At 44.2% G+C, this 25,451-nt stretch overlaps 1 protein-coding gene across 4 annotated transcripts in view; it reads left to right on the plus strand.

The window, feature by feature from the left end:
* The window catches only part of BDP1 (B double prime 1, subunit of RNA polymerase III transcription initiation factor IIIB), a 259,767-nt gene that overhangs the window by 228,948 nt on the left and 5,368 nt on the right, over window positions 1-25,451 (plus strand). For all 4 annotated transcript variants that reach the window (XM_029574553.1, XM_029574582.1, XM_029574572.1 and 1 more), the window contains 3 exons: window positions 1,052-1,091; window positions 13,581-13,884; window positions 20,852-21,101. In XM_029574553.1, the coding sequence (XP_029430413.1) occupies window positions 1,052-1,091; window positions 13,581-13,884; window positions 20,852-21,101 (594 nt within the window). The remainder of the gene's footprint in view (window positions 1-1,051; window positions 1,092-13,580; window positions 13,885-20,851; window positions 21,102-25,451) is intronic.

The following is a 25,451-nucleotide window of genomic DNA, read 5'->3' on the forward strand; positions in this document are numbered from 1 at the left end:
TTGCTCAACAACTCTAAACTATACTCATAAGAGTCAGCACAACATAAAACATTGCACCAGTAATCTTACTACTGAGCTGTAATCAATTACCAACCATGATCTTTTGTTTTGTAACATATTGTTTTTCCGAGGTGAATTCCTGTTTCCCAATTTTCACTTTCACTGCAGTTAAGCTAAAAGTGAAAACAGACACAGGAATATAAAAAATAATACAGAGAAAAAAGAAAAATAATTAAGGAAGAAAATTTAAAGGAAGAAAAGAGCAAAGAAAGAGCATTGTATTTTGAGGCAGGTAAGCAGAAACACCTTCTGCAAGTGTGGTGAAGAGATTCTTATCACAGCTTTTACTGCTTGCTTCTTACTTAAATTAGGTTTAAGTAAAAAGCAGCTTTTTAGTTATGTATCCTTTATCTCCAGAGTGCTCCACTTTATTTTCCTATTGTATCATCCTATTTCTGCCTCTCCCCTTTTCCTCAGGTCCCTGAAGTGGAAAATATGTTAGACAAGCATTCATAAACTTTACTCTGCTCTTCATAGAATTTTTAAAATAACTTTGTCGTTCTATCAGCTGCACCTGTATACTCATGCTCCCCTCTAAAAGTGCCCTTATCTGGAAGGCCATTGCAAACTCCTGCCAGTTTCCTCTGAAACTAAAGCACTCTTCAGCAGCCAGTGGCATCAAACTACTCCTTTTTGCCATCCTTTAAATTATTGGTTTTACAGTTTTTGTTAAGGGCACAAGAGGTTAATGATGCTGATCATGGCTACAACATCCCAGCCTTAGTTTTGTTTGTAAAAATGAAACTGGTTCTTTAGTTCTAGAGCATAGTGGGAAGCATCTGCATTGCTAAGGTTCAATGAAACAGGATCAGGTCACATGTCAGTTGTCTGCCTCTTCTTGCTGTAACATAGATTTGTAGTGTGGATTCTCTACAAAAGGTAGTTAGGTTATTGTTCCAGCACTATTGTTGATGCTTTGTCTTTTTAGCGTGATCTAAAGAGAACTGTTAATTTGCAATTAGTCTTATGTTTTTTCCTTTGTTCAATGTAGGAGACGCCACTGGAATCAGCAAGTATTCAAAACCATGAAAGTAAGCAAGGTCTATTGCTTTTTTACCTAGATTGTTAGAACACACATTTTTCTGAAACAGCCAGCTTTGTGATCTGTATACTAAAGGGTACACCAGGAGATCAAGTACATAGGAAGTAATTTTCAAAAGAGTTATGTGCATAAAAATAGCATATATTGTAGAAATTTTCAAAAGCCCATTTATGTAGGTAAAACTTTTTGACAATTCTGCCCAATGGAGTGAATTTTCAAAGGCACATGTAAGAGTAGCAGTTTTCAAAAACCCATTTGCACGTGTAAATCCTTTTGAAAGTTACCTCCAGAGCCTAACCAGAATGGCGAAGAAAAAGCATCCAAATGAGCCAGGGTTAAAAGCGTTTTAACGTGAACTGTTGTGCCTAAAGTATACAGAGCCTCTGCAAAACGGTACATGTTAAATAACTTTTATACATTTTTGTAAAAATATATATTGTATTCCCTGTACGTACCCGGATCAGTCCAGACACTGGTTGAGCCTCCTTTCCAGCAGATGGAGACAGAGAAAAACTCAAAAGGTATCCTATATCAGGACAGTGCTCCCCCTGTGTCCCTTCAGTATTTCTCTGTCTCCAGCAGATGCAGATAGCAGAACCTGTGGTTCCTTTTCTTTGTAGCAGATTTTGGTTTGTGGAAGTTCTTCTTCCTCCTTCTCTAGTTATAAAGGATCAAGCAAGTATTGGTTTAATTCCCAGTGTTTAAAAAAAAAAAAAAGTTTAGTCATCAGGAGCAGTTTTGTTCTGACTCCTCGCTCTTGCTTGGGCCAAGGGGGGTCCTGTCCCCTTGATTTATTCAGCCTAGGACCCATTTCCCGGTGGCCTCTTGCCTGGCTCTGGGGTGATACTGGTAGTCCAGTCCCTCCCCCGTTGAGACCCCTGAGAAGTTTCATGCCTCGGGTCTCTTTTTGTCAGAGAAGTAAAATTCCTCTGTCACTTTAAGCTGTCTTGAACAAAAAAAAAAAGAAAGGTTTTTACTTTTTATTAATCAGTACCCTGTACAAGGACCGGCAGCTTACGGGGGAAGGAGGGGAGAGCAGTTTTCTCTCTCTCCCGCTCACAGCAGCCAGGCACAGAAGGACTTTGCCGTTCCGTGGCAACTCCTCACCCCCCCCCTCCCGATGCCTCGATCGCCATTTTGTATCGACATATGGAGAGCCGGCCTGCTGCACATATCGAGCCTGTTTCTTTGTCGGACGGGGAAGGGATTCTGTAGTTCATCAATCCCCTCCGGATTTAAGCCCCGTGAACTTTGAATTTGATCCTGGACCCTCAGGACGATATCCCCCCTCCTCCAATTCCAGGGAAAGCCCCTTCTCATTTTACTACTGATTTTGTACTTTAATTACACAGAGCTTATGTCGCTAGCTTGTTGCAGTAGGAGGATCCCCCAAAGACCCTCCATCTGTGAAGGTTCCTATAGGCCCTCCACCTGCAAAGGTGCCTAGGATATCTACAGACCAGGGACCCAAGCTCCCAGATTCCCAGGGGACTAATCGGGTTCGGACCATACCAGGGGCGCAAAACCTGCCAGATCCTCCTACTCCACCTCCTCAGCTCCCAGAGCCTGATCCAGATGCAGATCCTTTAACTCAGAATCCACTGGTCGAAGGGGACGACCCACGGGTCTTACGCTTGTTCCAACGGGAGGAGCTGGACCCGCTCATCCCTTTTTGTTCTAGTCGAGTTGGGCATAGATGCCCCTGCTAGTACTCCGGTTTCCAATAACGTGGCCCCTGTCCTGGCAGGGCTGAGAGCCCCTCCACGTACCTTCCCTTTTCATCCTATGCTATTGCAGTTACTTCTTTGGGAATGAGAAGCTCCAGAATCCGGCTTACGAGTGTGCAGAGCAATGGACAAGCTCTATCCCCTCCCGGACCACTGCCTAGAGATGCTCAAGGTCCCTAAGGTGGATGCTTCGGTTTCCACTGTCACAAAGAGAACTACCATCCCGGTGGTTGGAGCAATGGCTTTGAAGGACCTTCAGGATCGGAAGTTGGGGTACATCTCAAATGGATCTTTGAAGTTCTAGCGCTCTGTGTTCGGGCAACAGTCTGTAGCAGTTTCATGCAGCGGGCAAGTCTCGAGTGGGTTCAACAGCTATTCAGCACCCAGGACCCTCCTGTCTGCAGAGGTGGTACAGGCGGAGTGGCTGGAGGCCGCGGTTGTGTATGGGGCTGATGCCCTCTATGATCTCCTCAGGGTGCAGGCCAGAGCCATGGTTTCAGCGGTGTCGGCCAGACGCCTCCTCTGGCTGCAAAATTGGGCGGCGCTCTTCTTCTAAATCGCAGTTGGGCATTCTCCTATTCAAGGGTAAGTTGCTTTTTAGGGAGGACCTGGAACAGCTTATCAAATCTTTAGGCGACAACAAGATTCACAAGCTGCCTGAGGACCGCCCTAAACAGTCCAAGTCCTTTTTTTCCTTCGTGCTCTCGTTTCAGGGGGCAGCACATGTGTACAGCAAGCCGCGGGGGGCTTCTCAAAGAAGTCCCTCCACTAGATCTCAATCATGGTCTCATTCCTTTCGTGGGCGATGGCCATTCCGGGATGGTAACCCTCAAGGATCCGCCCCAAAATCCTTGCAATGAGATGCGGCCCATTGCTCTGTTCCCAATTTAGGTGGTCGTCTGTCCCTATTTTACGAGGAATGGGTCAAAATTACTTTGGATCGGTGGGTCCTCGAAGTAATCGAACGAGGCTACGCTTTAGAATTTGCTCGGGATCTTCTGGACCGCTATTTAATTTCTCCCTGCGGAGTTCGGAAGCATCCAGCTGTGCACCAGACTCTCGACAGGCTTCAACAGCTTGGAACCATAGTTACTATCCCCCTGGAGGAACAGGGGTTAGGCCAGTATTCCATCTACTTTGTGGTTCCCAAAAAGGATGGCTCTTTTTGACCAATCCTGGACCTCAAGAGAGTCAACAAGGCTCTCAAGGTCCCCCATTTTCGGATGGAGACCCTGAGGGTGGTCATTGTGGCAGTTCGCACAGGCGAATTCCTTGCTTCTCTCGATTTGACGGAGGCCTACCTTCATATCCCAATCCGCCAGGAACATCAGAAGTATCTCCGTTTCAACATCCTGGGACAGCATTACCAGTTTTGAGCGCTCCCGTTCGGTCTTGCCACCGCTCCATGCACATTTACCAAGTCATGGTGGTAGTGGCAGCCTTGCCTGGACAACTGGCTCATTCGGGCAAAATCGGAGAAACTCTGCGTGATTGCAGTCAACAGAGTCTTGTCGTTTCTCATCTCCCTCAGTTGGATAGTCAATTTTCCCAAGAACAACAAGTCCTCTCAAATCCTGGAATTTTTAGGGGCACGCTTCGACACACGCATGGGCAAAGTCTTGCTTCCCGAGACCTGGGCGCTCAAGCTCATGAATCAAGTACGACATCTGCTATCTCTTTCTGTGCCCACAGCCTGGGACTATCTCCAGGTCCCGGACTTTATGGCTTCAACTATAGATTTGGTTCCATGGGCCTTTGCACATATGTGGCCTTTACAGAAAACTTTGCTGTCCCGCTGGAAGCCGGTTTCGGAGGAGTTTGACACCTCTACCGCTCTCCGACTTTACCATCGCCAGCATGCAGTGGTGGCTCTCACTCCTCGCCTGTTGAAAGGGATGCGCCTGGAAACACCTCAGTGGATCATTGTTACGACGGACGCCAGCCTCTCCGGCTGGGGAGCAATGTGCCAGAATTAGTCTACCCAAGGGCAATGGTCCCCAGTCCAATCTCAATGGCACATCAATCGTCTGGAGGCCCGAGCGGTTTACCTGGCGCTCAAGACGTTCCTGCCCTTGCTCCGTCGCAAAGCGGTGTGAGGTCTCTCCGACAATGCCACCACAGTAGCTTACATCAATCGCCAGGGTGGCACCAGGAGTCGGCTGGTAGTCCTGGAAGCCAACAAGCTGTTCTCCTGGGCGGAGCGCCATCTGGCTCGACTGGCAGCCTCCCACATGGCAGGGAAGGAGAATATTCAGGCCGACTTCCTAAGTCGTCAACACCTAGACCCCGGAGAATGGGAATTGTCCGAAGAGGCGATGGATCTTGTCGTGAGCAAGTGGGTAACCCCCCCCACTTAGATCTGATGGCCACTCTGAAAAATGCGAAGGCTCCCAGATTCTTCAGCCACAGACAGGAGCATTGCTCGGAAGGGGTGGATGCCCTGGTGCTACCCTGGCCTCGTGACATCCTCCTCTACGTGTTCCCACCCTGGCCTCTGGTGGGAAAAGTACTCAGAAGAATAGAGCTTCACAATGGGCCGGTCATTCTCGTAGTGCCAGAATAGCCCCGGAGACCATGGTTCGCGGATCTGGTGAACCTCGCGACAGACAGTCCTCTTCACCTCGGTCACCTCCCAAACCTACTGCGGCAGGGTCCCGTATTTTTCGATCAGGCAGATTGCTTTTGTCTAGCGGCTTGGCTTTTGAGAGGTGCAGACTGAGGAAGGAGGGTTATAAGGAGGAGGTTATTTCCACCTTGTTGCGTGCGCATAAGAATCTAAGAAATTGCCATGCTGGGTCAGACCAAGGATCCATCAAGCCCATCATCCTGTTTCCAACAGAGGCCAAAACCAGGCCACAAGAACCTGGCAATTACCCAAACACTAAGAAGAACCCATGCTACTGATGCAATTAATAGCAGTGGCTATTCCCTAAGTAAAATTGATTAATAGCCATTAATGGACTTCTCCTCCAAGAACTTATCCAAACCTTTTTTGAACCCAGCTACACTAACTGCACTAACCACATCCTCTGGCAACAAATTCCAGAGCTTTATTGTGCGTTGAGTGAAAAAGAATTTTCTCCAATTAGTCTTAAATGTGCTACTTGCTAACTTCATGGAATGCCCCCTAGTCCTTCTATTATTCGAAAGTGTAAATAACCGAGTCACATCTACTCGTTCAAGACCTCTCATGATCTCTCTTACGTTCGGGTATGGAGAATGTTTGAGACGATGTGTGCTGACTCAGGAGTCCTGGCGCGCAAGGCCCCAGTGTCCCAGGTCCTATCTTTCCTACAGAATGGCCTCTCCAAGGGTTTGTCTTTCATTTCCCTGCGAGTTCAAGTTTTGGCTGTCGGTTCCCTCTTAGGGCGGGTCGATGGTTACATGGTGGCGGCCCACCCGGATGTCGTGCGGTTCCTCAAGGGGGCTAAGCATTTGAACCCACCTGTTTGGACTACTTGTCCGTCATGGAGCCTTAATCTGGTACTTCGAGTTCTCTGCGGGGCGCCTTTTGAACCCCTCAGGCGGGCCACGCTCAAAGACTTGACTCTTAAGACAGTATTTCTGGTCTCAATCTGCTCGGCCAGGAGAGTATCCGAGCTCCAAGCCTTGTCTTATAGGGAATCATTTCTTCGTTTTTCTGATTCAGGTGTTTCCCTCAAGACAGTACCATCCTTTTTACCAAAGGTCGTGTTCTCTTTTCACTTAAATCAGTCAGTGGAGCTACCTGCCTTTTCTCCAAACGACATTGCGAGCACACTTGGCGGAGACCTAAGGCGCCTTGATGTGAAAAGAGTACTACTTCAATACTTAGAAGTCACAAATGAGTTTCGGGTCTCTGATCATCTCTTTATCTTATGGAGCGGACCCAATAAGGGGAACAAGGCTTCTAAGGCTACCATTGCTCACTGGCTAAAGGAGGCAATTGCGTTGGCGTATATCTGTCGCGGCTGGCCGGTTCCAGAGGGCTTAAAGGCCCCTTCGTTGCTTTCACAGGCTACCTCTTGGGCAGAGAGCCAGTTGGTCTCCCTGCAAGAAATATGCAGAGGAGCTACCTGGAAATTTCTTCATACATTTGTACGTCATTATCGCCTTGATGTATAGGCGCCAGTTTTTGATTCCTTCGGCAGACAGGTGCTTTGAGTGGGACTATCTCGGTCCCACCCTATTTAGGGAAGCTTTGGTACATCCCACTGTCTGGACTGATCTGGGCACGTACAGGGAAAGGAAAATTGGTTCTTACCTGCTAATTTTCGTTCCTGTAGTAGCATTCGACTTTTCTTGGAAACGACCGCTCGGAGTTTCTTTCATTTACAGATAAGAACATAAGAACATAAGAAATTGCCATGCTGGGTCAGACCAAGAGTCCATCAAGCCCAGCATCCTGTTTCCAACAGAGGCCAAAACCAGGCCACAAAAACCTGGTAATTACCCAAACACTAAGAAGAACCCATGCTACTGATGCAATTAATAGCAGTGGCTATTCCCTAAGTAAAATTGATTAATAGCCATTTATGGACTTCTCCTCCAAGAACTTACCTTTTTTGAACCCAGCTAAACTAACTGCACTAACCACATCCTCTGGCAACAAATTCCAGAGCTTTATTGTGCGTTGAGTGAAAAAGAATTTTCTCTGATTAGTCTTAAATGTGCTACTTGCTAACTTCATGGAATGCCCCCTAGTCCTTTTATTATTCAAAAGTGTAAATAACCGAGTCACATCTACTCGTTCAAGACCTCTCATGATCTTAAAGACCTCTATTATATCCCCCCTCAGCCATCTCTTCTCCAGGCTGAACAGCCCTAACCTCTTCAGCTTTTCCTCATAGGGGAGCTGTTCCATCTCCTTTATCATTTTGGTTGCCCTTCTCTGTACCTTCTCCATCGCAACTATATCTTTTTTGAGATGCGGCAACCAGAATTGTACACAGTATTCAAGATGCGGTCTCACCATGGAGCGATACATAGGCATTATGTCATTTTCCGTTCTATTAACCATTCCCTTCCTAATAATTCTTAACATTCTATTTGCTTTTTTGACTGCTGCAGCACACTGAGCCGACGATTTTAAAGTATTATCCACTATGATGCCTAGATCTTTTTCCTAATATGGAACCTAACATCGTGTAACTACAGCAAGGGTTATTTTTCCCTATATGCAACACCTTGCACTTGTTCACATTAAATTTCATCTGCCATTTGGATGCCCAATCTTCCAGTCTTGCAAGGTCCTCCTGTAATGTATCACAGTCTGCTTGTGATTTAACTACTCTGAATAATTTTGTATCATCCGCAAATTTGATAACCTCACTCGTTGTATTCCTTTCCAGATCATTTATATATATATATATATAGAAAAGCACCGGTCCAAGTACAGATCCCTGTGGCACTCCACTGTTTACCCTTTTCCACTGAGAAAATTGACCATTTAATCGTACTCTCTGTTTCCTGTCTTTTAACCAGTTTGTAATCCATGAAAGGACATCGCCTCCTATCCCATGACTTTTTAGTTTTCGTAGAAGCCTCTCATGAGGGACTTTGTCAAACGCCTTCTGAAAATCCAAATACACTACATCTACCGATTCACCTTTATCCACATGTTTATTAACCCCTTCAAAAAAAATGAAGCAGATTTGTTAGGCAAGACTTCCCTTGGGTAAATCCATGTTGACTGTGTCCCATTAAATCTTGTCTTTCTATATGCACTACGATTTTGATCTTGAGAATAGTTTCCACTATTTTTCCCGGAACTTGAAGTCAGGCTCACTGGTCTATAGTTACACGGATCGCCCCTGGAGCCTTTTGGGAGTATCTCCTAAGCTTATCAGAGCAACGCATATCTGAGTTATAAGGCACCGGAAGTATCTGACCATTATATTTATTTATTTATTTAATTTCTTTTCCTATACCGATGCTCAAGACTAGGTCTTATCGTACCGGTTTACAATGTAACTGAGGGGAAACCAATTAACATCAAGGTAGAAAGTAAAGTTACATTAAACAGGGAGCATAAAACCTGGGCAATGGAAGACAGTACAGAGTTTAAACTAAGAAACAATTAGAGAGAGATAAATATATAAATCAACAAAAACTGTAAGATACAAAAACATAGGTTTATCCTAGGCAGTTATTAGCCTGGTATGTCCAGGGGGAGAAGGAAAGGGTGAGGTTGGGTGGGGGGAAGGGATTGGGGAGGGGTGGGGGAGTGAGAGTCAGTGATGGTTGAGGAGATCCTTCAGCGGTAGGCTTCTGCGAAAAGCCAGGTTTTCAATTTCTTTCTGAAAGTTGAATGGCATTGTTCTTGGCGTAAGTCTTGTGGAAGTGAATTCCAATGTAGTGGACCTGCTGTTGAAAGAGCTCGCTTGTGAATAGTGTTGTGGACCGATGATTTGTTGGGGGGGGCCTTGAGCGAACCTTTGTAGGCAGTTCTGATCGGTCTTGCGGAAGTATGTAATTCAAGTGGGAAGGTGAGTTGGAGAGTGGATTGCTGGTAGACTGATTTGTGGATGATGGTGAGAGCCTTGAAAAGTATTCTATATTGGATGGGCAGCCAGTGTAGAATTTTTAGTATTGGTGTGATATGGTCGTTGCGACGAGTGTTTGTAAGGATCCTAGCCGCTGCGTTTTGCAGCATCTGAAGAGGTTTGGTGGACGAAGCGGGCAGACCAAGTAATAGAGCATTACAATAGTCGATCTTTGAAAACAGTATGGCTTGAAGCACCGAACGGAAATCCTTGAAGTGCAAGAGCGGTCTAAGTTGCTTCAGGACCTGTAGCTTGAAGAAGCATTCTTTGGTTGTGGCGTTAATGAATTTTTTGAAATTCATTCTGGAGTCAAGGGTGGCCCCAAGATCTCTGACCTGGTTTGCTAATGGGATGCTAGCATTATTTGCGAGGGGGTTGTTGTCACAAGGGGAGATAACCAGTAGTTCCGTTTTGGACGTATTTAGGACCAAATTGAGACTCGAGAGCAGAAGGTTGATGGCGTGTAAGCAGTTGTTCCAGAAATTTAGAGTAGAGATGGGGTCTGAGATGGGGATTATGATTTGTACATCGTCCGCGTATATAAAGTGGGTGAGATTGAGACTATTGAGTAGCTGGCATAAAGGGAGTAGATATATAATATATATATATATATTATAGATATATATAGATATATATTATATGTAAGAGCGCTTTTTTGCATTGTTTCAAATTTCCAGTTCCAGTTTGGAGGTTACAGGTTTTACTTGCTTGACCTTTCTCTGGTTAAGCTTATAGTTTACAATTTTTTCCTGCTTTGATAACTTTTATACTGAAGGGACACAGGGGGAGCATTGTCCTGATATAGGATACCTTTTGAGTTTTTCTCTGTCTCCATGTGCTGGAAAGGAGGCTCAACCATTGTCTTGACTGATCCGTGGTACTACAGGACCGAAAATTAGCAGGTAAGAACCATTTTCCTATAATTTTAAAAAATGTTATTTGCTTAATGTGTTTGAAGTGCTATGTGATAAAGCATTAGACTAGTGACTGAAAAATGTTTAGTTAAGGATCAAATAAGCAGTCCATCTTGTTAAAGCTTTTTGTTTATTACCTGTGGCATTGTTCCATTTTAAATAAAACTGAAGTCTTGGGAACAGCCTGGTGGGGAAGCAGTTAGTGCCATGCACAGCCAGATGGGAAATCTGAGATTGATTCTCTGCTTTGTTTCCTATACCTGAACTTGACTGGTAGCATTGCTGAAGTTACACCCCCAAACCCTGAGAGATACCTGTGCCAGGCCTGGAAAATTCTGGTTCAAATCTATAGAAACATAGAAACATAGAAATGACGGCAGAAGAAGACCGAATGGCCCATCCAGTCTGCCCAGCAAGCCTCACACATTTTTTCTCTCATTCTTATCTGTTACTCTTAGCTCCTTGTTCTATTCCCCTTCCACCCCCACCATTAATGTAGAGAGCAGTGATGGAGCTGCATGCAAGTGAAATATCTAGCTTGATTAGTTAGGGGTAGTAGGGGCAGTAACCGCCGCGATAAGCAAGCTACACCCATGCTTATTTGTTTTACCTAGACTATGTTGTACAGCTCTTGTTGGTTTTTTTTTTTTTTTTTTCTTCTCCCCTGCTGTAGAAGCAGAGAGCCATGCTGGATATGCATTGAAAGTGAAGTATCAGGCACATTTGGTTGGGGTAGTAACCGCCATAACAAGCCAGCTACTCCTCGCTTTGTGATTGTGAATCCTTTTTTTTCTTCACCCCTGTCGTTGAAGCTATGCAGGATATGCGTGAAGCATCAGGTTTTTTTTTTTTTTTTCCCCCCCTGCCCTTGAAGCAGAGAGCTATGCTGGAAATGCGTTGAAGCTATGCAGGATATGCGTGAAGCATCAGGTTTTTTTTTTTTTTTCCCCCCCTGCCCTTGAAGCAGAGAGCTATGCTGGAAATGCGTGATGTATCAGTCTTTCTCCCATGCCGATGCAGGAGAGAACCATGCTGGATATGCATGGAAAGTGAAGTATCAGGCACATTTGGTTTGGGGTAGTAACTGCCGTAACAAGCCAGCTACTCCCCGCGTTTTGAGTGCGAACCCTTTTTCTTCTCCTTTGCCGTTGTAGCAGAGAGCTCTGCTGGATGTGTGAAGTATCAGTTATTCTTCTCCCCTGTCATTGAAGCAGAGAGCTATGCTGTATATGCATTGAAAGTGAAGTATCAGGCATATTTGGTTTGGGGTAGTAACCGCCGTAACAAGCCAGCTACTCCCCTCTTTATGAGTGCAAATCCTTTTTTCCATTACCTCTTGCTGTTGAAGCTTAGAGCGATGTAGGAGTCACAGTAAGCATGTGTATGTTTATTTAGTAAGGGTATTGTGTCAATAGCCATCATTCTGGCGAGTCACCCACTCTTCATTGGCGGCCTCTTGACTTTATGGATCCGCAGTGTTTATCCCACACCCCTTTGAAGTCTTTCACAGTTCTGGTCTTCACCACTTCCTCCGGAAGGGCATTCCAGGCATCCACCACCCTCTCCGTGAAGAAATACTTCCTGACATTGGTTCTGAATCTTCCTCCCTGGAGCCTCAAATCGTGACCCCTGGTTCTGCTGATTATTTTCCTACGGAAGAGGTTTGTCGTTGTTTTTGGATCATTAAAACCTTTCAAGTATCTGAAAGTCTGTATCATATCACCTCTGCTCCTCCTCTCCTCCAGGGTGTACATATTTAGATTCTTCAATCTCTCCTCGTACGTCATCCTATGAAGATCCTCCACCTTCCTGGTCGCCCTTCTCTGTACCGCTTCCATCTTGTCTTTGTCTTTTTGTAGATACGGTCTCCAGAACTGAACACAGTACTCCAGGTGAGGCCTCACCAAGGACCTGTACAAGGGAATAATCACTTCCCTTTTCTTACTTGATATTCCTCTCTCTATGCAGCCCAGCATTCTTCTGGCTTTTGCTATCGCCTTGTCGCATTGTTTCGCTGTCTTCACATCATTAGACACTATCACCCCAAGGTCCCTCTCCTGCTCCGTGCTCATCAGCCTTTCCCCCCCCAACGAGTACAGTTCATTCGGATTTCCACTCCCCATATGCATGACTTTGCACTTCTTGGCATTGAATCTCAGCTGCCATATCTTCGACCACTCTTCCAGTTTCCTTAGATCCCATCTCATTCTCTCCACTCCTTCCGGCGTGTCCACTCTGTTGCAGATCTTAGTGTCATCCGCAAAAAGACAAACCTTACCTTCTATCCCGTCCGCAATGTCGCTCACAAAGATCTAGGAGTTACCTCAAAACTTCAAGCACCAAGATGGGATACCAAAACTCACCCCCTCTGCCTTCCACTGATGCACTCATCGTGCCCTCCATCAATGCACTCGCTCACCTCCCACTGGTCATCTAACTCTACCCTTTCCAGGGTAGAGTTAGATGCCTCTTAGACTGCTGCTGCTAAAAGCTTTGTGGTTTGAACAGTACTTGCTGATATGTTGGGCAGATGCTGTTAAAACAGCAACGTTGTTAATGTTTCACTCACCTCCTGGTGGCTTGGGGGGGGGGGGGGGGGGAAGAAGAGGAAATGCATCCGGGGGAAAAGGGGAGTGGATCATAGGTGGCTGAATGTATCAGGCCAGGGAGGGGCATAGACACAGTTGAGCAATGGAAAATCCAGGACACCACAATAACAACTTGGTGCCCAGGATTTGTCCAGCCTTGCCTGTGCCAAGTATATTCTTCCAGCCATGAATCAAAAAGCATTGGCTGCAGCAAGACTACAGATTATCAGCGTGACTTTCCAAAGCTGTGATGATGATGTAAAATGAGAGCTATTAATGAGAGACTTGATTAGCTCATATAGAAGGGATTTTTTTGTCATGAAATCAGATTTTTAGTCAAGAATGCAAACCATAAAGCATTGTGGTTACCACTTGGGGGGGGGGGGGGGGAGCAAGGGAGCCATTCCTGGAAGATTTATTCTTTTTGACTTAACATTTTATAAGATTAGTAAGTAAGAAATGAAGATCCCTGGGCAATAGGCAAGTGATGAGTATGCTACACAAAGATTCAACAATGCTGTCTTCCTTTCCTAATGCTGAGACAGAGTAGCAGAGTAAGTTTTAATTGTGCCAGAAGAGATCTTGTAAAAAAAGCCTATTAAAACGGAGTCTTTTCCCTGTCTTTTAATTTTGCGAGTCATTCAGACTCTTGCATATACTGTACCTTACCAGCTAAGTTTAAGAATTCCTTTTTCAGCTTGTGCATATTTGCCCTTTCCTTGTAGGTAAATATTCAGAATTACAGTTTTCTAAGGATGAAACAGCAGCTACATCTGAAGGAATATCTGAAGTCACATCACAGGAAAAACAACTTACATCCCTTCAGAGCTCAGATGCCTTACAGCTCAGAGTGACATCTGCAGATGGCAATGAAGATGCACACCATAATCTTGCCACTGGGACTTGCTCCAGAACGCACCACGAAGAACAAAATTTTAAATCTGAACAAGATCCAGTGACCACAGGCCTGAAACAATCATGTAAAAGCTCTGTCAGCACAGCATCCTCATCAAGAGTGACATTAACAAGGTAAGATTCATGTGTAACCCCATATATTAGCTGCTACTCCTTGGTGTTACAGGGATATTTATTTGCCAATTTTTACAGCCCAACAAAGTCTCCCTAGTGTCAGCAGCTCTGACTTTGTTGCTGCCACAGTGTCTTTTCTCAGCAGGGAGCCTCTGTCAGACACCAAAGACTGCCAAATAAAAATGCTTGAAAAATAGAAGCCCAATGTACATGCAATCTGCTGTTTATATTTGTATCAAGAAAATTGAGGCAAACTATGCTAAGACATCTGGTGTGTGTTTTTGGGGGGAACTGTATACCTCCCCTGCTTCCTGAATTTCTTCAATCTTACACAGTGCTTCTAAAATCCCCTGGTTGTAAAGAGCAAGGAGGGAATTTTCTGAGACTGAGCATGTCTGTGCCACTACTAAGTCTGTTTGCAGTGGATGGCTGGGTTACATGTAAATTACAGATCTCCAGAACATATCCTCATATTAATGCCACTGCTGGTAGGTTATGAATAGTGATCCCTGCTGGTTTTGACTCCTGCTATTGACCACTTTATAGTATTGCCAGACTTTAAGTTGCTACAGTAGTACAAAAGCACCAATTGCTACCTGAAATTGGGAGCACCTCCAATATATATTAAGGGGTTTTGGAAAAGAAATATATACATCATAATTTAACAGTTAAAGATGAGCAACTTACTGTATTTATTAATTTAGAAAGCTGCAGTGTGTTATCATGTTTACCAAATCACCTGTGGCTATTCAGATAGCTGGTCCATGAGGGTGGGCTTTAATTCAAACTGCAGAGTGGCTTCAGATCTGTCTTTCCAAGTTGTTTTGGCCAAGCAAATAGTAAAATGAGAAGACTTGTCCAGCTTTGGCTTTGCAACAGTGCTGTGTACTGCCATGCGGAAGATCCCCAGTTTGATTTTCAAGTTGAATCTTCCATTCCCAGAGTCGACTGTTGTTCTCGTGGCCACGGTGGCCATGATTTGCAGATCTGATCAACTTAGCAGTGGACGGTCCTCTTCGGCTTGGTCATCTACCGAATCTTCTTCGACAGGGTCCAGTATTTTTCGATCAAGTGGATCGCTTTTGTCTAGCGACATGGCTTATGAGAGGCGGCAGTTGAGGAAGAAAAGTTATATGGATTTGGTTATTTCCACCTTCCTGCAAGCGCGAAAAACATCTACTTCACTCACCTATGTTCGAGTCTGGAAGGTTTTTGATTCCTGGTGTAGCGGGTTGAATGTGTCCGTGCGCCTCAATTGTCCATATTCTGGCGTTCTTACAGGAAGGTCTGAAGAAAGGCTTGGCGTGCAGTTCTCTATGGGTTCAAGTAGCGGCCCTGGGATGTATGTGGGGAAAGATTGACAGGACATCCTTGGCGTCTCATCCGGATGTAACGTGTTTCCTGAGAGGTACTAAACATTTGAACCCTCCGGCTTGTCCAGTGTGTCCTTCTTGGAGTTTGAATCTGGTTCTCCGTGGCTTGTGTGGTCTTCCGTTTGAGCCTTTGAAACAGGCCTCCTTGAAAGACTTGACACTTAAGGCGATTTTCCTGGTGGCTATCACTTCGGCACGGCACATCTCTAAGCTGCAAGCGTTGTCCTGTAGGGAGCCTTTTCTCAGGATTTCATATTCAGGGGTGTCCCTTAAGACAGTGCCCTCCTTTCTACTGAAAGGAAAATTGGTTCTTACCTTCTAATTTTCGTTCCTGTAATACTACAGATGAGTCCAGACAAGTGGGTTTTGCATCCCTACCAGCAGATGGAGACAAAGAACAAAAACTTTGAGGCATTGCTACATAAACAAGAGTGCCAATTGCCAGTCCCTCAGTATTGACCTGTACCCAAGCCAATAAGTAGATAGCATTCCCCTTACCCAAGGTGAACCAGAAAACACAGGATTGGATTCCCCTGAACCACAGGCCAACATATCTCCAGTACCAAAATAGTCTTTCAGCCGCTTAACTCAACAAACTGTTCAGTTGGTGAGAATAATCTCTAATATACAGCATATAAAATACCAGGAAAATCATACATTTTGGCAGTAATGATGGAGCGGGTCTCTGGACTGATCTGTGGTATTACAGGAACGAAAATTAGCAGGTAAGAACCAATTTTCCTTTCCTGAACGTACCCAGATCAGTCCAGACAAGTGGGATGTACCAAGGCATCCCTACTACATGAAAGACCCGCTCTTAAAATACTTTCACCAAAAGTTGCATCCTTTTGCGCTCGAGCATCCAGTCGATAATGCTTGGTGAAATTATGCAATGAGGACCAGACCACAGCCCTACAGATCTCTTGGGAAGACAACTGACACTCCACCCAAGAGGCTGCCTGTGCGCTAATCGAATGTGCCTTAAGACCCGTCTGAATGGCATGCCCCTTACAAATATAGGCTGAACAAATAGCCTCTTTCAACTAACAAGCCAAGGTAGCTCTAGAAGTTTTATTTCCTTTCTTCATCAAACAACACAGAAAGATGGTCCGATCACTGAAAAGAATTAGTGATCTTCAAATAATGCAACAGAGTGCGACGCACATCCAGAAGATGTAGATCTTTATCCTTAAAAGAATTTCTAGACCATCCCGGAAACCTCGGGGATTCAACTCTCTGATTCAATTGGAAGGCAAAAAAGAAGGCACCGTATGCAAGGTCACCCTGTTGTCTGAAATAACCAAAAAAGGATCTCGACAAGATAGAGTCTGAAGCTCCAAAATCCTCCAGGCTGAACAAATCACAACCAGAAAAACTGTCCAGCATAAGGTCCTTCAAAGAAGCTCATTCTAGAGATTCAAAAGTTGCCTCACAGAGAACATGCAAGAGTAAGTTGAGGTTCCTATTTGGATACACCTTCCGAACTGGAGATCACAAATGCTTAACCCCCTTCAGGAAATGGACGATGTCGGGATGAGAGGCCAAAGACATACCCACAGTTTGCCCCTGAGACAACCCAAGGCGGAAACCTGGACATAGAGCAGACTATAGGCCAAACCCTTGGACAAGCCCTGCTGCAGAAAGGCCAAAATGTGCAGTGCCAACACCGACAGAGGATCCAGCCACTGCTGGAGACACCAGGACTTAAAGACCTTCCAAACCCTGACATACAGCATCGAAGTAGCAGGCCATCTAGCCTGGAGAAGGGTGGAAATTACTGGTTCCGAATATCCGTTCATGCGCATGCACCACCTCTCAAAAGCCAAGTCGCTGGACAGAATTGTTTTGTTGGTAATTAACAACCTGCTTATCTGATGACAGGGATAATTTTGAATCTTTTAACTTAGGTGATTCTTTACTTATAGGCATATGGTCTACTTTTGCTTTTATTAGAACCTCTCTGTTGAGATGTCCTAACTCTCCTATTTAATTAGTATCCTTTGAAGATACCTCTCTCCTAGCCATGCACTGCTGAATGAATGTCGGCTTTCCCCTTTATTTTTAGTTTAAAAGCTGCTCTATCTCCTTTTTAAAGGTTAGCGCCAGCAGTCTGGTTCCACCTTGATTAAGGTGGAGCCTGTCCTTTCAGAAAAGATGCCTCCTTGGCAGTTCCTTACAAAACTGAGACCCTCTTCCCTGCACCATTGTCACATCCATGCATTGAGACTCTGGAGCTCTGCCTGCCTCTGGGGACCTGCACATGGAACAGGGAGCATTTCATAGATTGCTACTCTGAAGGTTCTGGATTTCAGCTTTCTACCTAAAATCCTAAATTTGACTTCCAGTACCTCTTTCTCGCACCTTCCTATGTCGTTGGTGCCTATATATACCACAACAATTGGCTCCTCCTCAGTACTGTCTAAAATCCTTTCTAGGTGACACATGAGGTCCGCCACTTTCGCACCAGGCAGGCAAGTTACCAAGTGATCCTCACATCCACCAGCCACCCAGCTATCTATATTCCTAATAATCAAATCACCAGCTATAATAGCCAACCTAATCCTTCCCTCCTGGTCAGTAGTTCTGGGAGACTCGTCCTCGATGCGAAAGGATAATGCATCACCTGGAGAGCAGGTCCTTGCTACTGGATCACTTCCTGCTAGACCAGTGTGATGCTGTCTGACCAGGAGACCTTCCTCCTCCAAGGCAGCACGAGGGCTGCCAGACTGAGGTTGGGACTTGGCTACTTTGCTCTTGATGGTCTCATCTATATACCTCTGTCTGCCTCAGCTCCTCCATATCTGCTACTCTAGCCTTTATAGGCATTTATCTGATAGAGAGTACTGGCAAATGCCTGTGCTACACTATCTCCAGCAGGTGATAAGACTGTTGAAAAAGCTGTCATTTTTCTCCCTGGTAATCAGATATTTCCACCATTTTGATTTTTCTACAAAGGTTTAGCCCTCAGTTCCTTAAAGGATCAAGTAGCTATCTCTTTTTACAGAGGTCAGATTCAGGGAGATCAGTAGCTTCCCATTCGGTCATGTCTCTTCCTTTAGGACTTAAACATATTTATTTATTTATTAAATATTTTTATATTCTGCTTTTTGGAACGTCAAAGCGGATTACATTCAGGTACTGTAGGTATTTCCCTGGCCCCACGGGACTTACAATATAGTTTGTACCTGAGGCAACGGAGGATAAAGTGACTTGCCCAAGGTCACAAGGAGCGACAGTGGGATTTGAGCCCTGATTTCCTTTGTTTGTAGCCTGCTGCTCTAATCACTAAGCTACTCCACTCCTCCAACATCTACATTCCCCTTTTAGGTTTTTGGTTCCCCAGTGGGATCTTAATCTGGTTCTTAGAGCCTTGGTGGGTAATCCCTTTGAGCTGATTAAGCAACCATCTTTCCTTAAAGATCTGCCAGAGTTATCTCAGGGTTGAAAGCTTTATTTTACAGAGATTCGTATCTAGTAGTTTCCATGGACACAATCTCTTTAAGGTTATATCAGTTTTCCATCTGAATCAGATAATTTTTCTCTTAGCATTCTCAGAGTTGGGACATCAGAGCAAAGATTAATTCCTCAGTTGTTTGGATGTCCATCATATTTTCGTTAGGTATCTGAAATTCACCAATCCTTTTTGGAAAACCAAGAAGCTTTTTGCTCTTTTTGGAATAAATAGAAAGGTGAGATGGCTTCCAAATTCTCTTTAGCCATATGAATTAAGGAAACTATTTCCTCCGTTTATATACTGAAGGGCCATCAGGATCTGGAGGCCTTTTGTGCTCATTTCAAAAGAGCTCAAGCATCCTCTTGGGCAGAATCCAAGGCTCTTGATCCATAAAACATTGTAAAATGGTCACTTTTCTTCTTTACATTCTTTTACTAAACATTACAGGTGAGATGGACAAGCCAAGCAAGATGCAACTTTTGGAGCAGGAATTCTTAGAGCATCCCTGGCTTCTTCCTACCTGAGTTAATTGGGCTTGGGTACTTCTACATAGCTGGACTGGTCTAGCAGGATAAGGAAGGAGAAATGTAGTCTTGCCAGATAATTTCCTTTCCTTGAATCCTGCTAGACCAGTCTAGGATCTTTCCAGGAAGTCAGTGGCTGACTGTACTTCATAGATTTCAGGGTTGCAGAATTTCTCTTGCCACTTATGGGTATTCCCTTAACCTCTCCTTCTGTCAGTTCTGTCAGTTGATGGGAGGAGAGTTTGTTCTTGGAGGATTTCAGCAGTTTCAAGAGTTAATTCTAATTTCAGGGATTTTTTTCTATTTCCATTGCTTTGTCATATGATTATTAGCAGTTGCCTGCACTACACTATTCTGTATACCAGTGATAAGGTCAATGAAGAAGTTTCTAGTTATCTGTCTACAAACCCATACATTTGGACTAGCGTAGCAGGATTCAAGGAAACCAACTATCAGACAAAACTACATTTCTCCTTGCACGAGAGGATGACTTAAAAATGAGGGTGCAATATAAAGAAGTATTGAAACTTAGCTTTGAGGGCTCACTGCTCATAATTTTATTTTAATTTAAGGTGTACAGAAGAGGAGCTTGTTGCGCCCCCCCCCCCCCCCTCACTGCCTCTAACAGCAGTTGCATTGATCTTCTTACCATTTTCTATCAGTGACCTTTTAAATCATTTCCTCTTTGCCAATATTTAATCCTAATCTGTTTCTCAACAGCTTCACTCCTTTCTCTTCTTTCTACTCAAGATTTTAAAACATTTCAGTCAGTCTCCTCCTTTAGCTTCAAAGTGGCAATGGAGTTTCAGAGGTACAGACCCTGACCCTATTTCCTTAACATATTGGAGGGGCATTGTTTTTTTTTTTATAATAAACTGTTTATTCACAGGGTAAACAGCAAAAGAATAACACACCAGTACACAACAAACTCAAATGTACAGGCAATACAACAAATCCACTGAAACAACCCTGTCATTTTAGGTATTAACAAATTCACTCCCTCCCCCCCCAGTTAACCAACATCCTGTTACCCTGATAGACATCATGGGGAAGACAGATTTATAGAGGTACCTGACAGTGTGTTAATTGCCACTGCTGGAGGGGCATTGTTTAATGCAAAGTGTTGTGGCCTCGTTGATTATGCAGAATATAATGTACAATGGGACCCATAGTCAAAGGCATTTAGCTGAATAACTTGTGAGTTATTGGGCTAAATACCAATTTTTGAATATTTTAGGTACTTATCTGGCCAGACAACTCATTATACGACTACAATTTAGCCAGATAACATAGGGGCATTCTGAGAGTGTTCCAGGGCAAAGATAAGTTAGCCGTATAACTTATTCGGCTAACTCCGATATTCAGGGTTAGCTGGATAATTTTTCTAGCTAAATCTATTTATCATAGAGTAGTCCTACAATTAGCCAGATAAAGTAATCTGACTACCTTTAAGATAGTCAGATATATTTAGCAGCGGTGCTACCATGCTGCTCAATATCCTAACAGAGTTAGCTGGTTAAGTTTATCCAGCTAACTTTGCAAGCCGGCCCTTGGCTGAATATTGCCAGTGATTTTACTTACTTTGCTGTTGATACTTTCCTGTTTTGTTTTAACAGGCCTGGGCGAAGACCTAGGGGCTTTTTATCATTAATCTGCAAGAAAAGTAGCTCTGTGAATGAAAAAGATACCAAGAGTAATAGCAGCAGAATTCAAAAGCCTCGTGTACCTGTCCCAAAGCCTTGTCTGAAAAGCCGTACTTCAACCAGTGAGAATGATGTAAAAGTGTCATGTCCCCCACCTGCAAGTATCATGTCCACAGAAGGAGATTCCCACATGTGTAAGGACACAAGCGGGCCTTCCACTGCGGTACGTTGCTTTTCTACTGTCATGATTCAGTGGGCAATAGTAAACAAAATAGGCTGCTTCAAATACACAGCCCAAATACAGACAAGTATGGGCTAAAGTTAATTTTATATATGTGTGTTTGTGTGTGTGTGTGTGTGTGTGTGTGTGTACTTTTTTCAAAAGTCCTGTTTAATATTACACAACAAAATCAAACATAGGGTAGCTGAGATTCAAAGCGAAGTACAAATAATGTACTTCAGTTCACTATATTAACTGGTAGTTTCTATGAACTTGACTTGATATGAATTGCTCAAATGTTCCTATTTCCATGTGAGAGAACCTAATATGCAAATGACAAGTTTTCCATTCAAGTCCACTTTTGCCCTATGAAAACATTTCAAGATACAATAAAACAACTTAAAAATCCAGGTTAAGAACATAAGAACATGCCATACTGGGTCAGACCAAGGGTCCATCAAGCCCAGCATCCTGTTTCCAACAGTGGCCAATCCAGGCCATAAGAACCTGGCAAGTACCCAAAAACTAAGTCTATTCCATGTTACCGTTGCTAGTAATAGCAGTGGCTATTTTCTGTCAACTTAATTAATAGCAGGTAATGGACTTCTCCTCCAAGAACTTATCCAATCCTTTTTTAAACCCAGCTATACTAACTGCACTAACCACATCCTCTGGCAAGAAATTCCAGAGTTTAATTACCAGGTGGCATTTTTCACCAGCTTTGAAATTATAAGTGTAATGGTGAAAGTTTAAAAGCTTTCACACTGATGGCTTTTCGTTCTGGATTTTCTTGATTGAGTGCCCCCCCGGTGGAGCTTCAATCGACATAGGTCTACAAGTCTTCAGGGGCACAGAGTTCAGGTAGCCGAGCCCTCCCATTGCATTTTGTTTCAGCTATATGCACAAAATCTGCTGACCTGTGTCCTTTTAATTTTCACTTTCACATAATCAGTGTGTAGATCTCTGCAGTTATCCTCATGCAGTGACTGTTTAGCTTCATTATATTGCTCATGGATTTAAATTCACTTTCAATCTGCATTTTTCATATATAGATTTCAGAGTGTAACTGAAATATATTTTGTTGTGCAGTAATTTTTATATTGATTAAGCAGATTCTGGACATAGCCAGTTCAGGGGACAGCCTCTCAACCTGTGCAGTTTAGAACTAAACTATACAGTGTTGAGTTTTGTTTTTTTGTTTTTGCATGGTTACACTTGTAGGTCTATATTCCTATAATTGCTTTTTCAGAATTGTCCAGTACAGTTTCTTCTATTTGATTTTCTTTGCTTTTGCTCTATGGAGGAAAATTAAAGTGCAACAGTAGACTCAAGCATAAATTAGAAAATTCCTTTCTGCCTCAGAACACATGCATCTTTTTCATTTATAATTTACTGCTTTAATGGTGTTTCAATCATTTTTTGCAAGCCTTTTTGCTTTTCCTCTCCTCTGTGGTGAAGCAGCACCAGCATGCAAATTAAAACATGATTAGCCCATATTGTGTGCTTCATTGGCTTTCTAAAACAGTAAACAGGTGTTAACCATTGCATTGAGGAGCCTCCAATGCTTTCAAATTCCTAGCAAAACAGCAGAGAGCTAAATAAAAGCAATGTATCTTAACATTATATGAAAATAAAATTCAGCTACTAAAATACTTGAAAAAGCATTTTTCTCTTTCTTTAGAATGTGACTGTGCTTTTGACAGCAATAAGTGTTTAGATATTACTTTATCTCAAATTACTCTAAAAAGTATCTGAAACTACCCCTTTACTTAAAAAGTCATTACAATTATTTACTGAAAAGCCAAAACAGCTAAAAAGCCTATAAAAAAAAAAGTTGTCAGGTTATTTATCTAATTTCACTCACCTGGAAGTAAGAATGTCTAAGCAATCCATACAAAGTCAGGTTCATAGAAATTGGCACCTTAGATTGTTTTGTTTTGTTTTTTTAAACATTTTCGTGAGCGACATAGCAGGATTGTCGAGAAAGGTTTGTCTTTTTGCCAATGATACCAAACTATACACAAGGTGGACAGCTAGGAAGGTGTAGAAAACATGAGGATGAATCTAGCAAAGCTTGAGGACTGGTCTAATGTCTGGCAGATAAGATTTAATGCTAAATAAAAATGCAGAGTAATGCATTCCCGATGCAAAAACTCAAGAAAGGTACAATATTTACTCCTGGGGGAATTCTGCGCAAACAAATTTAAAATTCTGCGCACAAAAACTGAAAATTCTGCAAAATTCTGCAAACTTTATATTGGTCAAAATAACACAATTTACATGACAGTCTTTAAGTAATTATATTTTAAATTATTACAGAAAAAAGTTATTACTTAAAGTTGCAGGACTGTAAATATTTTGAGCAGAATTTCCCTAGAAATTCACTGTAAGAGTGTCCCTTCCACTCACTCTCCCTACTCCCCTGGCCACTTTCCCTCTCAGGCCCCAACTCCTCCACCTGCCAGTATCTCTCCCCATCACCTCTAGGCTCAACCCCTTCCACTCTATTGCCAGTCCCAGACTTTGACCCTGTTCTCAGTACTGCCCCTCACACAGGCGCCCTCTGTCCCTCCCAATCTCTCACACACATACACACTCCTTCACAATCTCCTCATATAGGCTCCCTCTCTCTGAAACCCACTCACAAGCATCCCCCCAGCCCCCCTCGCTTACCTCCCATGCTCTCTCTCACACCCTCCTGCTCTCTGTCATCATCCCCCCCACCCCTCCCCTCATATAGGCTCCCTCTCTGAAACCCACACTCAAGCATCCCCCCCACTCCTCCTCTTACCAGCCATGCTCTCTGTCACCCTCCCCTCTCTCACACACACACATTCTCTCTCACTGCAATGCCGCGGGATGCGCTCCGTTCGCGGCGAAGATGGAGGCCCGGCGCGCTGTTCGCAGCAAAAAGGGAAGGCCCCCGTATGCCGCGGGATATGCTTTGTTCGCAGCGAAGATAAAGGCCCGGCGCGGTGTTCGCAGTGAAAAGGGAAGGCCCCCGTGTGCCGCGGGATGTGCTCTGTTCGCGGCGAAGAGGAAGGCCCGGGCGCGCCATTCACGGCACACGGGGACCTTCCATTTTCGCCTTGAGCGGAGCACAGTCCGTTCATGGCACACGGGGGCCTTCCCTTTTCGCTGCGAACACCGCGCCAGGCCTTCATCTTCGCTGCGAACGAAGCACGTTCCATGTGCCACGGGACGCGCTCTGTTCGCGGCATGCCGGGGTCTCCCCTGCTATTTTCTGCGCAGGGGGGGAATTCTGCGCAAATTCTGCGCTCCGCAGTAGCGCAGAATTCCCCCAGGAGTAAGTATTGGAGGAGGTGAAATTCTAAGCACAAAGGAAGAGCAGGATCTGGGGGTGATTTGAATCTGATAAGTTAGCTAAACAGGTGGATAAAGCAATGGCAAAAGCCAGAAAAATGCTTGGCTGCATAGGGAGAGGAATGGCCATCAGAAAAAGGGTGATGATATTGCCTCTGGTGAAACCTCATTTGGAATACTGTGTGTAGTTCTGGAGATCGCAACTTCAAAGGGGCCGATGCAATACAGTGCGCTCAGCCGAGCACACTGTATAACCCGCACTCTGACACGGGTTAAATAGGCGCTAATCCACCCCCTAATGCAACAGGGGGATTAGCGCCTATTTAACCCGCGTCTGACGCGGAGTGAATGCAATAGCGCTCATCACATGCAAATGCATGTGAATGAGGCTATTACTCAATCACTCCGCATGCCAAAAAAAAAAGTGTGCGTCTCAGACAAACATTTTGTTCTCAGATATTAATGCCTGCCTGGAGCAGGTGTTAATAGCCGAGCACAGGTAAAAGAAGTACAGAAAAGCAGAAAAAACTGCTTTTCTGTACTTCTTTTCTTAAGTAAAAAAGAAAAAAACAAAAAACCCTCGGCAGACCTCCAAGTTATGAAGACCGATGCCGGTAAACACAGCATCTGTTTTCATAAACTCGAGTTTACCGGCGTCGGTCTTCATAACCGGCAGCTGCAGCGGGGTCACGTTAGCAAGGAGGTGCTAAGGTCGCGCAAGTGACCCTAGCGCCTCCTTGCTAGCATGACCCCCTAATTTGGGTATTGCACGGCACCCCCCTTGCCGGCACCATGCACACATTAGGAAAGTGGGCGCTAGCTTTTCAGCGCCTGCTTTCTGCGCTTTTTATTGCATCGGCCCCAAAGTGATTAAACAGGATGGAGTCCGTTCAGACTCCATGGTCAGCAGTCGTCATTCCAAAGCATATGGGGATTGAATTAAAGATCTAAACATGTTCACTCTAGATCTCAAGATTTCTAGACTTCTATGCACAGGTGGTGAGCTTTTTCCAATGGAAAAGATACCCT

This window comes from Rhinatrema bivittatum, chromosome 1, assembly GCF_901001135.1.
Source record: "Rhinatrema bivittatum chromosome 1, aRhiBiv1.1, whole genome shotgun sequence".
Lineage (NCBI taxonomy): Eukaryota > Metazoa > Chordata > Amphibia > Gymnophiona > Rhinatrematidae > Rhinatrema > Rhinatrema bivittatum.